An 18,309-nucleotide genomic window follows, 5' to 3' on the forward strand; every position below is an offset into this window, starting at 1 on the left:
GGCTAACTTGTAAGAGCAACAAGTGGTTTTCTGATTATTTTTTTTTTTTCCAACAATTTTACAACATCGACAAAAAGCCAAACAGAAATCCACATCTATACATGGAAAAGTTTTACCGGCATTCATGATGCTCCTTGATAATAGAACTAAAGGCGTTCTGATGTAAACTTGTCTTCACTCTTTTTTCTCTTTGTCTTCTGTTGCAAAACCAAACTCTCACAACTTCTTTCTCAAGATTGAGACCCTCAGCCATCCTCATAATCTCCTGAGAAGAAGGCTTACTTTGTTCCCCAAAATGCCTCTCTAGGGCTTCTTTGGCAGCAATACTGGATAAAGGAATAAAATGTCACTTTTAAAAACTTTTCTGACATATGAAGGCTTTCACTACAGATTCAGAAGAAGGGTCAAGTAAGAGTACTGAAGGCAATGACTTGGTTCATTTTTTCTTTTTCTATGTAAGGAAACCCACAGAGCTCTTTGCTGACATGCAGAATTTCAGAACAGAATCATTTAAATGCAAAACTGGTACCAAGTTCAGTGGAGTTTCAGTGGTAATTCTGAAATGTTTGTGCCTGATGTTCTCTAGGAGATACAGCTACTAGCTACACATTAAAGGTATCACAGGAACTGGAGCAAGCCTGACCACCCATTCTGCCCCAGTCACACTGCTGCCATGGCTGTTTACCAAATGCACATTACTGGGGTTACCAGGTTATAACAGATCATTTGTGTTTACAACATGGAAGAGCTTCATCACTCACAATTTGGAAAATATTTTATGCTGTATCAAGTTCTGCATCTCAGTGCTAGATTATTTCTAGAAATCAAAAAGATGATGGCAAGATGTTTTAGCAATCCTTGTATTTTCTAAAAGTGTATTTTAATCTATTCCTCACAGTCGGCAATGACCAAAATAAAGTGGTTCAATAAACAAAATTATTAAGAATTATTGTCAGATAGAATTTGCTTCCTGTTCATCTTATGTATTCTCAAGAAACAAACCATGTACATGACAGGCTTGTGTGCCACCAGGATGCATCCAAAACTGGCTTTAGCAGTAGCTGTAATATCTTTGGACACAAGAGGGCACTTCATGCATTATCCTGGAAATTAGGTGAAGTTATTTCTGTTACAGAAAAATACAAAGTATCTGCTGGAGTTACAGTTATTTCATTACTTCATCTGTAATGTGTTGTTGGTCTTTTTTTAATATTTTATTTATATAGGTCTATTTTGCAATATTTAGTAACATGACCAAAACTTCCTAATTAATAACATAATGTTCTGATAACACAGAAGTATAGAAACATGATTGGTTTTGACTAACAGGAACAATTGTTTAGTGGAATAATTTTTTAGTGGAACAATTAATATTTTCTTGCTCTTTGGGATTTGGCCCTGAACTTCTGCTCAGGTATCGGTGCCCTTGACAGCCTGTCATATTTGATACTCCCAGTACAGAAGAGTTAGATGTAAAAGGAGAAATAATTGAAAAATGCTTAATTTGAAGACTGATTTCCTCAATAGCTATTAAAAAACAACACCAAAACCCACAGTGCTAGATCAGCAGTCTTCAGTGGACCCATCTAGCCAGGGAAACCCATCTAGGACAGAGATGGTCAAAGCTCACAGCTCTCATGCACAGACTGGGCAAGGTCTTGGCACTGCAACTCAAGTTTTCACTGGCTTGGAGAGAGACTGAGGACAAAGTGGCCTTCCAAGACTAAAGCTTCATGTCTTGTGAGGTGCTGTGATGAACAAACAAGCTATAAAGCATCTCCCGTCCCCAACTCACCCCTAATTGGGTAGCATCCCACTAGAGGAATATTTACTTTAAAAGTCGGAGAGAAATACTCATTTTATTCCTTGTATTAAAGGCAGTATGACTCAAAAAAACATCTCAAATGTGAAAGGAAAAGGTACATGTTGTGGTTGTGGGGTTTTGAGGCTGTGGGACAATAAAGCAGTGTGCATCACCTGAAGGTGGCACAGCACATTAGGAATGATCCCTGATCAAAGAACAGGCACTTCACTGTACCAAGTAGGGCCTGGCAGCACCAGAGTTGCGTTCAGAGCCAGACAGATTCCCTCCTTGTGAGAGAATGCTGCAGCTCCTTAGAGACCTCCTGAATGAATTCCTCATCAAAGATTGTAAGAGTCTGGGATATCTAAAGGAGAAAGAATTATCCCAAGTTCGCATTTTGCCTCTTTAATAATTTTGGTTTGGTTTTTTGTAATATGATTTACCAGCCTACTTGATGTCCACATGGAGTTGAGGCTAAATAAATGGTAGCTGTTGTCCACCAGAGATGTGAGATGTAGGACAAAGAAGTTCCTAAAATAGCATCTTCTTTTCAATTCGGTTCATTAAAACACTTCTCTGGGAACTCCAAGAGAATGCAATGACAGAGGATAGGGATAGCAATACAGTTCTTCATGTAAAAGTTTGCTTTCAAACTTCCCAGACCTCAGTTCTTGGGTAAAATAATGCAATTTAATTTGGTATAATGTAGACCCTCCCAAAATGAAAACAAAGGTGCTTTGGTAATATATTCACTATATATCATATACCTTACACAGAATTAGAATAAAATATTTTTCCTTTCCAAGTATGTTGTATTTTGAAAAAGAAAACAGTGTGTTTGGAAAACTGGAGGTTTGGAGGGTTATGTTGTTATTTTCCACTGGAAAGTTTCAAAATAGTGAAGCACTAGGAATAGAGATTGATTAATTGAAAAGAACACTTTGATTTAAAGCCCAAAAGAAGCATCTTAGCCAAAGGGGTTACATATAACACCATAAATATTTATTACCTTATGGTAGTTCTGCGCTTCCTCTTCCGCTCATTCACTCCAACTTTTTCACTGTATAAAGCTGCATTGGAAACAAACCAAGTTACCTTCCACAGGGGATGGAAAACAAGCACAATTATCTCCAGAAAAAAAGTCCCTTTCTTTGAAGACAGGGAAAAGCTGTCAGATAATGATGCTGAATAAGAGCAGCACTACACGTATGAGCACCTTTTTTCTTGAAGGTGGTTGGTCATTGTTTTACCTCCAGCTATAAATGGTTATAAGCAAAAATGGTGTTCCACCAGTAAAGCTGCAAACAGCCCTGGCTCTGTGCCTATGTACCTTTAGAGCTGTACTTCAGCCCCTCCCTTTTACACACCTTCTTCCTCCTGCCCTGCAGGGTAAGGCAGACTCCATTTCCACAACCCTTGGCTTATACTCCTTTTTTTTTGGCTTCCAGCCCCATTTATTCATCTGCCTCTTCTGCTTCACTTTCTGATGGACAAGTCTCCCCTCACTTTTCAGTGATCTTACTGTACACATGATCTTACCTTGCAGCTCACACCTGTGATGCTGCTCTCACAGTCGGCAGCTGCTGTACACCCCAAGCCCCTTACAAGTGATACTTGCAATGTTCCAGATACATTAGGAGAGTCTCTGGTTTATAGTACAGTACAGGGAAAGGAAGCTTCAAAGGAACTGAAGTGTCTGGCAGAAACAGCTGTTTAACAATGTTTCCTTCTGTTGAATACAATGGCAAATCTAAAAACTAGTATTAAGATCATCTTTTCTTTCTTCCTGTGCTAGGTGAGTAAGGCACAGGGGTAGTCCTGGCTTTAATGCCACCTCCAAGCATACTTCTTCCCAGCATCTGCAATTCATCCAGCTGAAAAGGCTATTCTCTAGAACAACATATTTCTTTTAAATGAACCAACTTGTTCTAAAGAACTTTGCCCAGTGAACCCTATGACTCTTCCTGCAACTGGAAAGTAAGTGGACAAAAGGATGGGAGCCCCCTAGCAGCAAAAAGGTTGCATCAAAACCTTCTATACCATGCTATTTTTCTTCAGGTTTTAAAGTCTACTGTCTCAGATGGACTCAAATCCTTTTCCCATGGTCAAATCTCATATGCCAGAGGCTTGAAGGAAGAGTCCTTTGTCAATTAAGAATCCCCATTTGCTGCTTAATGGGCTGTCCTGTATATCCTAGTAACAGCTCTCACTTAAGCTACAGGAGTTTGATGGGATAGGACTGGAAGAAACTATTTCCAGCAAGTGTGTTTTACACATTACATCCAATAGGTGATGTTTCTGCTATTCTATACCCTCCTTGCTCACCCAAAATAGATAACCATGATTTAATATAAGCACAGCTTAGTGTTTAAAGCTGGTTAAACAAAGACTGTAATCGATAGAAGACACATACTAGTCTTCCAATATAAATCTAGGATTCTGCTTTGAATGCAAATCAATATTTAGAGGATTTCAATTCTCTACCTCCTACTTGTTCTGCCTCCTCCAGCCACTTGGACAGTATGGATTTCAGTTTGCATGCATTCTTGAAACTCAGCTGCAAGTTTTCAAAACGACAAATAGTAGTCTGGCTGAATTCAGAGCCGTGCACAGCAGCCAGCGCTTCTCCAACATTGGTTTGTGTATAGCCTGTCAAAAACAAGCAGAAAAAAATCACTTTGGAGTTTCTGAGAAAGCATTACTTTCCTTGAAACTTAGCCCTTCGCTGCTGACTTTTATGAAGAGTGTGAGCCTGCAGTGTCTTCAGGATGGACTTTTCTGCAGAGGGTAACTGATCTCACCTCAGAGGTGTGTTTAGTTTCCTGTTTGTTCCAGTGGAGTTTCATACTGATTTAGTGGAGTTTTTACACTCCAAGATTAGGGATTTGAGAAGGATTCAAGGTTCCAGAACTATATCTTTCCTTCTATGGATGGGACAATGGCAATAAGCTGATCCCTGATGTTATTTGTTCAACTAAGTTAGAGCCATCAGAGAAATGTTGTAGTTGCTGTGCAGCTAGAATCATAGAATCATAGAAATTTAGGGGTTGGAAAGAACCTCAAAAGATCATTTAGTCCAACCCCCCCTGCCAAGCAGGGTCACCTAAAGGAGGTCACATAGGAACACATCCAGGTGTGTTTTGAATGTCTCCAGGGAAGGAGACTTATACTGATACCTGGGTTTCTTCTTTCCCAGATGCAAGACTCTGTGCTTGCCCTTGTTGCAATTCATTAAATTTCTCCCTGCCCAACTCTCCAGTCTGTCCAGGTCCCTCTGAATGGCAGCACCGCCTTCTGGGGTGTCACCCACTCCTCCCAATTTTGTGTCATCAGCAAACTTGCTGATAGTACACTATTCCCTCATTCAGGTTATCAATAAATATATTGAATTAGGGGTCCTTGACCCTTGAGGGGGTCCCTTGAGGGACTCTACTAGAAAAAAACTTCCAATTAGACTTCATCGCATCGACTCCAACTCTCTGGCTTCTGTCCTTCAGCCAGCTCTTGATCCACCTCACTGCCCAATCATCCAGGGCACACTTCTTCAGTTTAGCTCCATTGTGCTGCCTTTTTAAGAGCAGCTCCTGTTCAGTGCTCTAAACATGTGTCTGCTGCATTCAGGGATCTGGCTTTATCGTCCTCCTTTTCTGTCTCTGTGTCACAATGGGTGCAATCTCGTTAGATGATGAATGTCTCACAAGGCAGCTTTTAACCTCCATTTTGATTGCACTCACTCTGTGCACCTCAGCCTCAGACACAGCCCATATTAACTCTGTCTTCCATCGTGAAGCCTAACATCAGATTAGTTTCCTTCTGAAAACTGCATTTTTCCCATCAGAAGATTAAGGCCAGTCTTACAGGCTCTGTGCCATCTGTTTGCATCAGAGGAAGTTTTGTTCTTTCAAAAATTCAGGATGAATATGCAACAATAATTACAATTAACAGCTTCAGGCCTACCAAAGCTTTCCATTGATGTAGCTGACATTAAATACATAAAACAAAACTGGCCAAGAGGCAAATACTATTTTAAACCTTAATTTTTTGTTTCAGGACTTATTTTTATCCTGCAAATGGAGCAAACTTGTTTACTAGCTATTTGAAATAATGCATAGATACCTGTAATTACCATACAATTTCTCTATATTTATAAAGTTGGATTTATGGAGGATGCCTCATTTTGCAACTGTTATAAAAATTACAACTCTTCATTTGAGGCTGTGCCAAGATAACGTGCCTGCTACTTGAATGTAACTTAATGAACATCAATACTATCCACTTAAGATAGATAATTTAAGGGCAGGAAAGTTTGAAGTAATTTTCTGAGTATTAAGCTTCAAAAAGGTGAAGTTCCTTAATTCTTTGAGAGTCTTCTAGGAATGGAGAAAGTTTAACACTGTGATGCAGGATTAGAATTATGATTAGGCAACCACAGAGGCTAGACCATAAAAAACCCCACAAATAACTGGACTTCCATTAGAATTTCTCGGCTTTTGTTTGTGAACACAAAGCTTTACATACCCAACTTTATCCTCCTCAGCTTGAATTCATTAGCAAATTTCTCCAGCTCCCTGATTTCAGGAGAGTCCATGTCAATGGGTTCTTCAACAGACTTGCTTCTTCTGCGAAACTCCTGCTTGAAGTCTGCTGCGTTGGGATCCTCTGTGAGGAGGGACTGGTGCATGGGTGTGAAGCTGTGGCCCAGGGCACACGAGCTGGCACTCAGGGCATGCTCTGGGAACTTGTAAAGGCAAGGGGTCAGACTACCTAAGCAACACCAAAAAAACCAAAACCACCCTTAGTACAGTTGTTCTCCACTGCTACAGAATACAAAACACGCCTTCATTATCTCATAACTGATGTCTGTGTTATTATTATAGAACATGAGCAAAGGTAACCAAGACCAAGGATCTCCTAGGAAATGTGGTCTCTCACTTGTCAAAAAGACAGACACTTCACAGGTCATGCCAACCTTTTTCATTGCAAACTGTGATGCACTTAAATAAGATAACAAATTGTCTAAACTTAAACAACAATTTACAATCCCACCTCAGGTGGGATTAAGTGGCACAGTGAGATTAATGTATCTATATAATTTTCAGTCACCTAAAATGTGCCAGTCTCTGTTTTCTGGTGCAAAGAACATTTCCATGTAAATACCATTTGGTGCCCAGACAAGATACTACCTTGGTTAAACTGTGGAATTAAAATTTTTGAGGAAAGTACACATGTAAGAGTTCAAAGAAAAAAAAAACCTTGAACCAAACATATTCAGAATGACCAGAAATTGCTCCACCCCAAAGCAAAACTATCTCATGATACATTTGGTTACATATATCAGACTTAACAAGAAGATTCATTTAAGAGTAAAGGATGTTCTTTTGTCAGATACTGTACATAGACCTAAAGAGTCTCTGACCTGAGGGGGAAAGAAAATAAAATTATTGGAGATATATTAGTACTCTTCAGCGTTTCTAGAGCAGCTAGTAAATTCCAGGTTCTCAAGACATCCTTTTCTGTTTTCTAAATTGAAAAAACCTTTGTAGTAGAACTCAGAATTTCATTGGATTCCCACCCCTTCCTCCATTTACTTTTCTTGCCTCCACTATCCTGATTCCTCCCACTAGTGCTGGAGGTTCTCTTCTCATAGAAAAATTTTATATACTTCAGACAGGATAACCTTAATAAAAGAGAATTTTCTAAGAAGAGGGGGAAAGACTATAAGAGAGAAGGACTTGCTTTGCAAGGTGCTGACACCATTTACCACATTGGGATGTGGCATACTGCATGTCTGTAAGATGCGACTCTGGGAGAGACTTGCTGATAGCATCTCTGGAGTTGCAGGCTTGATACCTAGGGGGAAAAAAAAAAGTAAAGGTAAAATGACAAAGGAAAAAATTTAAGATGGACTCTCTCTGTAATGGAACAAAATTAACTTCTGAGCAATAGTTTATGTTAAATACCTAATAGCTTTTCCCATGGATCTGAGCAATACTAGGCATGTTTGCATCAGACACATAAATGCACAATAAAACAGGAGCATTTGGGCTTTTGAACATTCTGAAGTCTGCTCTCTGTTCCTTAAGAGTCCCTACGGAAATATATTAATCTATGCTGACTTACTCTACTACTTCCTTCATTCTTGAGTAAAATAAAATGCTGAGTTTGATTTTGGATTAGCTCTGATTCACAATTATCTCCTGGCACTTGTGTTAATTTGGTTCATGACATTATTATAATTGATGGCTACTTGAACTTGCATGGAACAACCGTTCCTCTTTCTTACTCAGCCTGGGACACAGAAAATTGTGCAGGTTGCTAGCATACATTAGTGAATGTAAAAATCCAAAATCATGGATATGATCTACCTGCTGTTTTTGATGCCCGCATTTGGTGCCAGCATTTTACTTTATGGCTCCAGTCAGGGCTGCACCACTCCAGGGGCTGGTAGTACACAGATATATCAAATACTTTAAGCCTGGTCCCCCAAAAAGTGGTGGTTATCAGAGAAGGTGGGTATAGGTGAGCAAAGAAGAGCAGCACTTTCACAGTTTTGTAGAAAGAAATAAAATACAGGGTGGTGTCCTGAGAGAACACAGAATCACAGAATTGTCACAGTTGGAAAAGACCTCTAAGATCGCAGTGTCCAACCCTCAATGCCCCCCCCCCCCACAATAAATTAAACGCAGAGGTTTGGGAAAACTTTGGGCACCAACCCTTAATTTCCTAACCCCTCTTTAGAGCCTTAACCTCCGTCCTGTCCTCTTTAAGCCACTATCTTGAATCAGTTCTTCTAAAGGAAAATTGATCAAAATCAACATGCTAGTGTCTCACCCAGCTGAGGGTATGTCTCTTACCTGCCATCACCCCGTAGGTAGATGGTTGATTTCCATAATGACAGGAGGGCACAGAGTAATGAAGGCCTGCAAAAGTGTTTCCCAAAGTCATCATGGCAAAGCAGATACAGGATCATATAGGAGTTTGGAAGGAAGACAAAACAGACCAGACTGGTTAGAAAACAGGTGAGGATTCAAGACATAGCCTTTAAGTTCAGAGGCAGACAGTACCATTTTATACAGTTTTAGTGTGCGTTCTGTAAGCATTTAACTCTGGGCCATAACCATCAGTCTAATGTGGCTGGAAGTCCAGAAACTTGGCCAGGTGGCAACAGACTATCAGTATAAATAGCCAGATGCCCTCTGAGCCAAGACCAGAAATTGTCATGCTGTGACAATGCATTATTATTAATATAATCTGTGGCCATAACTCGATTTACATGTACTGCTGAGAAGGTGAAGCATTGAAGTCTCCAGGAGAAGACCAGCTTCTCTCCCTACGCAACTTTCACTCAACACTTTATTTAATCTTACATAAAAAACTTTCTCTATGTTCTCAGAAAACTGATTGGCTTCACTGCCATGCAAACAGCACAGCAGACACAGGCATAAAGGAAGGCAATTATTTTATGCATATCTGAAGACCTGGGTTTCCAAAAACGACAGTTTGCAACATCAGCTTTGAGGTATCCAAGAGTCACATTTCCTTAAAGTGCGAAGCCACTAAAAACATTTCAGAGTGCTTTGGCAGGATGGAAGGGAAACAGGGTGATCAGCTCCAGCCTCTTCTAAAATGTTAGGCCTAAATCAACATTTCCCATCACCAGCACCAACAACAGCACACTTAATTTATCTCCAGTGTATTCACAGGGGCGTTTCAGATCTGTAGTTAGTGATCACCAGTGCCTGAAGAATCTGATATTTTATTTACTGAATGCAAGATGAGAGGTAGGGCAGTTTCTTGTGCATGAGTAGGCACAGAATTGTATATATGGTCCCCTTCAACAACTGCTGTAAAGTATATTAAAAATTCATTTTCATGGACATTCAGAAATGTGTAACTGCACTTTAGAGCCCATATTCCAGTTGTTCAAAACAGCATAAAAAACCTAGGAATCAGAATCTCTGTATTTTACAACAGTAATCATAACAGTGGAAGTGGAAGGTCCTGTTTAGGTGCTCTTACGTGGATATAAAATCCAGTACAACAGGCATGCTTACACTAGTATAAATACATTGAAACTAAAGATTGCAATAATAGTAATGCATTTACAGCAATGCAATTTTTCTCTTTACATAATATCTGTTCACTGGTCTTTTTTTAATTATTATTTCATAATGCACAGACTGTAGTTTTTAGGCGAAAAATAACATTTTCGTGTTGCTAATAAAGATTTAAAATCAAACAGCAAGGATGATGCTATTAAAACTAAATAACAGCAAGGCTTAAGGATACAGCAGAACATCAACTCTATGGCATGGTTTAGCATTTGAACAGAAGTATATTAACCTCTATTTTCTGATGCAGAATCATTGTGCGCATTTAAAAAAATTTACATTCAGTGTAAGTCATTATTCAAAAGTCTTTCACATATAATATTTTTGCATAGATTTTCTTTTGTGCAAAAGGAAAACGTCTTAGATTCTTTCACCAGAATGGCATTGTTTATTACAGTTTCTGAATCTATATATGAAATCTGTAAACCTTCACTCAGTATAGTTAGCACCCTCTATTGCTGCTTCTATTCGCACAGCGTCATTTACCAGATGTGATCTTGCAAACAAAATTCCCACTGACTACAATGGTGTTTGTAGGTACAAAATATCAAAACTGAGATCTGAAGGGGAACAGCAAATGTTTTTGTCTGGGAATAACCATATGCTTTTTATTATGAATCAGATTAATCCAGAAAATACCACTATGGCATAGATACATAAATTTGGCCTCATAAAAAATTTAAATTCTCCTGCTCCCTACTACCACTGCTAACCAACAGGTATTAGGATTATTTTATCCTCCTTCCTATATGTATAAGATCCTGTTACCTACCACCAATGATCAGTTTTCATTACCTACATGTTTTTTCTTATTATTAAAATGTTTTATTACCATTTCAGTAGAAGGCTAGTTTCTTGTTAAGAGTCCAAGTAAGATTCTTACCTCAATGTAATTTCAAATAAATCAAAACACTTTCTTTTTCTTTTCCCAAAAGCTTACAATTCTCATATTCCAGAATTCAAATTTTGCAGCTTTTTGCTGCAAGAAAACTCTCTCTGTGTCTCAGGTAGTTTAGTGATTACATAGTCCTAGGTGATCCCATACAGTTAATTACATTACATACCATTAATTTCATTCCATACTCAAACACAAAATCAAAAAATATTGCTGAGAATTCTGCCACCAATTTATAACAAAAATCCTAGTTTTCTTTCAGAAGTATGTTTTGTAAAGCAATGTTTTTCCTTCTTGAGGTAATATTTGGACCTGATGTGTTATAAATATGCTCCCTATTTCAAGTAACTTATATTTTAAATTGTGGTTTTATAATAAATAAACTTTCAATTGATTTACATGACACTTGTCACTGAAGACTGTCTAGCCACAAGAACCATGACAATGCGAAGCTGTTCTAAGTTATTGCATTGGTACCATACTTGAGCCTAATCTTGTAAAAACCTCAGAGCAAGCTACAAACTTACCTAAAACACAAATATTTGGGGTCTTCCTGATTCAGTCATAATGCAGAGTTTTGTGAAAATGCTTCTACTCTAATGTAGTCCCAATCACACATAGCACTGATACCAAATACTTTAAACATTACAGAACTCAGTGAACATGAATCATCCAAAATCATTACAAATGAGAGTTACTGAGAACAAGAATCTTTTTTAAAAGTACCTGTAGACACAACATTGGTGGCATGGTTAGAAACCGGCAGGCACTCTGCGGCGCTGTGATGCATGATCAGAGGCAGAGAGGGAGAAGAGTCAGAATTCAAGGGTACAAAGGTGTCAGATGAAGAAAATGCTTGGCAAGTCATACCCTCCAACAGGCTAAAGAGCCTCTGGTCCCTGTTTTCTTACAGAACAGATCCTGTGTGATTAATAGCAGCTCAGGCTCTATTCCAGCTTTGTACCTGCATATACATATACAGGAGGTCTCCAGATCACAGGGAGGTCGTGTGCAGGTATTTATACCACTAGGAAATCCCTTTATCCATTTTAATGTTCTTTCCCAGCAATATTGCTATACTGCTACAGAGACTCCTTCCTTCCCACACAAACACAATACGTGTCCAATTAATGGGGGTGAGGGTGAGAGTGTGTGAAGAAGAGAGAAACCAGAGACATGATTTGACAGATATTTTCAATTAGGTCTTTTGAGAAGAACAATGACCAGGAAAAAAATATAGAAGTATCGTCTCCAAAGTCCGTAGCAATGAGACAGGTACGTTTAATACTAACCAGGTTTCCACAGTTAACACCTGCCCCCAAAATCTCATCTGGGCAATTGTCTGGAAGGCAACCCGGCTGAGAACTCAATCAAAAGTCTACAGAAGTCAAGAAGATATAGAAAAATACACTAAATTAACCTAACGCCCAGCGGTTGCACAGTGATCATTTGTCTTAACATATACTATTATAAACCAGAGATGTGTAATGTGGAGCAGCTGTGTCCCTGAGGAAGTTTCTGAACAGACTGCTTTACATAAGCATGATGTGCTAAATGTTTATCTAAGAAACTCTTTAAAGAGACTAAAGCATCCATCCCATTGCTATTATTTACAATATAGCACCATCTACAGTCTTATCCAGAAGGTTCTTTTCTTTATTGTGCTACATACTAAGTAAAAGCAGGATCTTTTCTCAAAGAATTTACTGAGTGATTTGTTGGCATGAGATTGGAATTATTTGGGAGCTGTAAAGAACACACAGGTTACCCTAAAAATGGTGAGCATTACTGCAGAACACCACAGTCACATGTCCTATGTATATGCTATAAACTCTAAAGGCAGAATGAGACAGATGATCTATCTCATTAATTTCTACCCTTTAGGGAGTAAAATGTATTGATATAGAAGATGAGTTTCTTCCTGTGATCTGTTTTGGGGGGTAGAGGGGCTGGTATTTTGAGGTGATTGGCTAAGGCCTTTTATTTATTTCATGTAATGAAATGTCTCTATTAGGATTTTGACAGCATAGAATTCAGATATGTGATACAGGAGCAAACATACACGCTATTGTGCCATTTTTTTCATGGATTATTGCATAAAAATGGTAATATATTGAGCTATTCTGTAGAATTCTTGGTACTATTTTAAATGTGTTTTGAGGACAGCTGCAGAAATTTCAGAAGTACTTCATATAGCAAATTCCACACATGCTCATGTGAGTGACCAATGGTGAGGCTCTGTGCTCACAACTATGCTCAGTATACACACCTTCATATTACAAAATATTAAAAAAACCCTTTAAAATACTCCTTGCAATTTTATGGAAGATTCTATCATCAAAAGAAGTGCCATTGTTATATTGCTTTGTAGTTGGTTCAACATATACCTAAGTCAGGACTCATAAGTGCACTGACTAATGAATGAGAACTGAGTCTTAAACTCTAGTATTTCATTCAGTTGAGAGGATATTTTGAACCCATACAATTCTCAGATCAGCACACAGTACTGACACACACTAGTACAGAACTCAGTAATGACGACAGTGCCTTAGTACTTTATAACACCTTACTGACCATAAAGAGTCCTGAAGGAGTATATCCTAATCACAGAATCACAGAATTATCGGAGGTGGAAGAGACCTCTAGAGATCATCAAGTCGAACTCTCACACTAAAGCAGGATTACCTAAAGCACACTACACAGGACTCATCCAGGCAGGTTTTGAATATCTCCAGAGAAGGCAATGACACAAAAATTTTGTTACTTCCAATAGCAGATGCTATAGCACTTGGCCAGAACGCTATACTTAATAACACATTAACAGTTAAATGAGTGAAAAGTCAACAATTATTTTAAACATTTTAACCTCTGGTGATCTTTTCTCCCTCATTGAGGAGCATTGTACATCCCCAGAGGGCTTTTGTTCCCCTTCCTACTGGGGCCTTGAAGCCATTGGAGACAGAGAAATAGCTCTGAGAATACTTTAGAGCCTTGTCCCTGACAAGTTTTTCTCTAATTCAAACAGGTAATATTTCTACTGCAAACTCATAGCCAAATGAAAAGTGCTTATAGCCCATCCTCACGTGCAAGATGGAGCTCAGTTCCTGATTTCCATTTCTTTCAGAGGTCAGGAGACTTACCTAGCTTCTCAAGTGCTCAAGCTTTACAGACCTATACAGTTCAGTAGAGGAGGTTGTAGTAGTTTCATGAAGTGTGCTCACCAGCAGAAACTGGGACCAAGAGAGACTGGGAAAGTAAATGCAGCCAGCAATCATGAGACTCTGAACTTCTTCTCAGAGTATGGTAAAATGCTGATCTGTGACACCAACCCAGACACCATCCAATAAGGTTTTCATGCCACTGTTGTTTAATGTTGTGTTTCATACTGCTAAGTGACTTGAACTTTTACTTTTATGTTTGTTTTACATTGCCTACTTTTTACTAGAGGTAACCACTTCACTATTTTTATTTTCATTTTGATTATGACTGAGTTTTTAGTTGCATTCAGTTGAAAATAAAGTTACTTGGCTGCATTTTTGAGGATCATGAATAGCCAGACTCTTTTACTAGTACTAGTTATTTGACAAATTTCACATTCATCGGATAGAACAATGAATCTCAGTTCTAAGGAGAATAACACCTCTCTCCTAAAGCTTTGTTATTATCCTCCGTGGATACTGAGCAAATCTGTTACTTCTGTTCTGCCAAGAATCCCTGAGTGGTGAAGCCCTGGCATGCCAGCCACACTTAGCTAGTTTGGCTGGGCTTCAGACTGTGTCTTGCTCCAAGTTACCATATGTCCCTGTAAATAATAATATCATGGTCTCTTTTAAACTCTGCTTCACAAGGAGAGGCAGAAAGGGACCTGGGAGTCTGGACTGACAGGAAGCTGAACATGAGCCAGCAGTGTGCCCAGGTGGCCAAGAAGGCCAATGGCATCCTGGCCTGGATCAGGAACAGTGTGGCCAGCAGGTCCAGGGAAGGGATTCTGCCCCTGTACTCAGCCCTGGTGAGGCCACAGCTTGAGTCTTGTGTCCAGTTCTGGGCCCCTCAGTTCAGGAAGGAGATTGAGGTACTGGAGCAGGTCCAGAGAGGAGCAAGGAGGCTGTGAAGGGATCCAGCACAAGTCCTGTGAGGAAGGGCTGAGGGAGCTGGGGGTGTTCAGCCTGGAGAAGAGGAGGCTCAGGGGGAGACCTCATCACTCTCTAAACTCCCTGAAAGGAGGGGGTAGCCAGGTGGGGGTTGGTCTCTTCTCCCAGGCAACTCTCAGCAAGACAAGAGGGCATGGACTTAAGCTCTACCAGGGGAGATTTAGGTTGGATATTAGGAAGACATTCTTTACAGAGAGGGTGATCAGGCATTGGAATGGGCTGCCCAGGGAGGTGGTAGATTCTGCATACCTGGAGGTTTTTATAAAGAGACTGAATGTGGCACTCAGTGCCATGGTCTGGTAGCCACAGTGGCAGTGAATCAAGGGTTGGACTTGATCTCAGAGGTCCTTTCCAGCATGGCTGATTCTCTGATTCTGTGATTTTGCAACTATTTGCTCTTCTTATCTCAGCTTCTAGCTAGATCTGCAGAAAGATAAACTCTTCTGCTTGTTTAGGGTAGCTCTGGGCCCACATGGACCTGAGAAACACCTCCTTACTGCCATGCTGACATCTCAGGAACCTGTGCCAGGTCGCTGTCTAAGGACACTGCATCCTAGCCATGAGAACATACTAATCAGAAGTAAAAAGGATGACACAGTGCTTCTCTCTTTTGACAAGGAGCAATCAGACTTTGGGACTGGAGAAGTCAGTTTATATTAATAGCAGTTTCTCTCTTCTGACTACACTCAACAGAAGACTCAAGTTGTTCCACACAGGTAGACCACAAATAGGAAACCTGGAGTGATGGGTTTTGGGGGATTGGTTGTGTGGTCGTTTGGGTTTCATTTTGTTTTTTTTAAATCTTTATCCTACAGGGCTGTAATGGCTTCCCAAAGTTTGTTTTTCCACCTCAGAAATCAATGGGATGTGCCTTAGAGGAGAAGTACTCCTTTGATTTTGTTGTTTGACCCGTATCTGTCCTCACTCAAAACTGTGTACTTTGGCTAGACTTAAGAAGAAAGGCTGTACTAATAAATCCAAATCACCATCTGAATCTCAACACTCAGCATCCCAAGTATGGACAGATTATGGAAACCAAATGGATGTGTCTTTTTCTGGTGAGAGTACCAAGAAATATACATGGAAGTTACAATCACCCAGAGAGCTCCCTCTTTTTCTATTTCTGAATTGTCTTCTAATAGTTAAAAATAAAAGAGTACCAGTTCATCTGAGGGTTTATGCCAGCAATTCCAGACCTGCTGTCACTGACTGAAAGAGACTACCCCTTCTTTACATTAACAACTGTTCTCAAAAATTCTATAGTGCTTTTTTGTTCTGAGATATAGACCTATATGGTGCATACCTAGATGGTACATACCACTGTAAAAACCATCTGTCCCATCCTGAATCCTCAGTTGAAACTGGCCTTTCAAGTGGATGTTACTTCTACAAGGAGGACTGTAGAAAATTAAGATTTTTAATGATTAAACCCTTCTCACACTGTCCATTATGGGATTATGCTGAGCTCACTAATTTCTTCCCTTAAATTACCTCCAATTTTTACATCATTTCAGGAGACTGATTATTTTCCTCCTAAAAGTATTCTGATTGAGTACTAAAACACTGAATTAAAAAAAAAAAACAAAACTTTGAGTTTTTGTTTAGGCAGAACTAAGTTGCTTAATTTTGTGGCAGAAATATCCCTTCACATGGTTTTCTCTGATCAGAGGTAGCTCTCATTGTAAGCTCTCAGGACTGGCTGTGAGACAGCCAGGTAAAGCACCATCATTTTGCTCATGGAAATGCAGTATCTCTGTTCCCAAGAGATGATCACATGCTGATCAGCAACATGGATCTTCATACTCATCTTTGCCAAGCACTGCATAATTGCAAAGCAAACCAAGCACAGTGTAGGTCTTGGCAGCATTATTCATTCATTCATTTTCTTGGGTCTCCAAGATCATCTTCTAGATGGAATTCGCTACAGAATAATCACTACAAAACTAAGGGTGAAACATATCCCACTCAGATAACTGCTCAAAGGTACATTTGCACTCTGGAGAGGGTATGTGTGTGTGTGTGTGTATACATATATGTATATATATATATATTTACATTCACACAATCATCTATGTATACCCCTTTCCCACTTTGACAGCTCAGAGAATCTCTGGTTCCATGGGGAGCCAGCTTCACTTTTGCTTTTATTGCATATAGACTGGGGAATGTTCAGGTCTTTTTCTGATATCACTGCAATTTGCATCCTATCATCCCTGTACATTTTTGCACAGCATAAAAATTCCTCTGTCACACATTTCATTTTTTATGCAGAATATCTAACTTCCCAGTTTTTAATCCCATAATTTCATGGTTTGTTTTTTACTGAGTGGGTAAGACCTATAAAGCAAATAGAAAGAAAACAGGAAAGTATCTCCTGACTTGTTTCTATTATGCCTGTAACAGCCTTTTGTGGCTAAGTAAAAAAATGAGTTGAGCCAGCTCCAACTCTAGTACAGATTTCCAAAGTGTCCCAGATTTAATGGGTCTTTCAGCTGTATCATTCATCTGTGTAGGGTATTTTCTTAATTCACTGTGCTCCTGGCACACTCTGCACGGCTCAGCAGCCACGCAGATCTGAGGAGACTGCGGTTCCTGTTCAGTGTGAAGCATCCAAGCTCTGCCTGCTCAGTGCTGTGTAACAAGAACATCTGCAAAACGTAGTGGAGGCCATTTCATGTGCACACAGTCTCTAAAAGATTGTGTCCCCATGACAGTGAGGTGACACACTTGGACCTCAGCTCTCAGGGCAGAAATACTCCATCATTGCTGCATAGGCTACATAGGAAAACTGTTCTATGGAGCCCACAGGAACAGCAAGAGTAGCCCCCTAAATACAGATGCTTGGGCTGCTCCTCAGTATCACAAGTGCACTTTATTTTTCAAGGACCTGTCTTAACAGAGTGAGTGGTCCCAATGGTAAGTGGTATCAATTGGAGCTGGAAGTACTGAGCACCACAAAAAAGGAAAAGGCTAAGTGAGATTTCAGCACGTCTCAGAACATAAGCGTTAAATATGCCAGCACTATCGCACAAAAACAGTAACCCGGATGGAAGTAAGCACTGGTGATATAATTGCACATGCTTGTCATTTTTGCAACATTTGAATGTTTTTGATGGTTCCCAACTGCTCTAAAGATCTGCATGTTTACACAACACTTTCCCTTATTTTTACTCCCCAGGAAAATCTTTAAATGAAATTGCTATGCTCCTGTTATTGAAATACAAAAAAACCACCAAAAACACAGAGAAATATCCTAGATTTATGGTTTACTTCCTCTAGTGTAAATGAGAAAGATATCTCTAAGTATGTTACACTGTACACAGGTAAAAAAAAATAAATCTTTCTTAG

At 39.5% G+C, this 18,309-nt stretch overlaps 1 protein-coding gene across 1 annotated transcript; it reads right to left on the reverse strand.

Annotated features, from left to right (window-relative positions):
- Positions 1–44: 44 nt before the first annotated feature.
- Positions 45–12,048, reverse strand: POU1F1 (POU class 1 homeobox 1). Its single transcript, XM_071756109.1, is given in 7 exon segments — positions 45–326; positions 2,814–2,874; positions 4,289–4,453; positions 6,323–6,564; positions 7,537–7,654; positions 8,659–8,808; positions 11,537–12,048. Coding segments are annotated over 7 exon segments (1,092 nt in total). The 5' UTR covers positions 11,679–12,048; the 3' UTR covers positions 45–112.
- Positions 12,049–18,309: the final 6,261 nt, after the last annotated feature.

This window comes from Heliangelus exortis, chromosome 1 (assembly GCF_036169615.1).
Source record: "Heliangelus exortis chromosome 1, bHelExo1.hap1, whole genome shotgun sequence".
NCBI classification, from domain to species: domain Eukaryota; kingdom Metazoa; phylum Chordata; class Aves; order Apodiformes; family Trochilidae; genus Heliangelus; species Heliangelus exortis.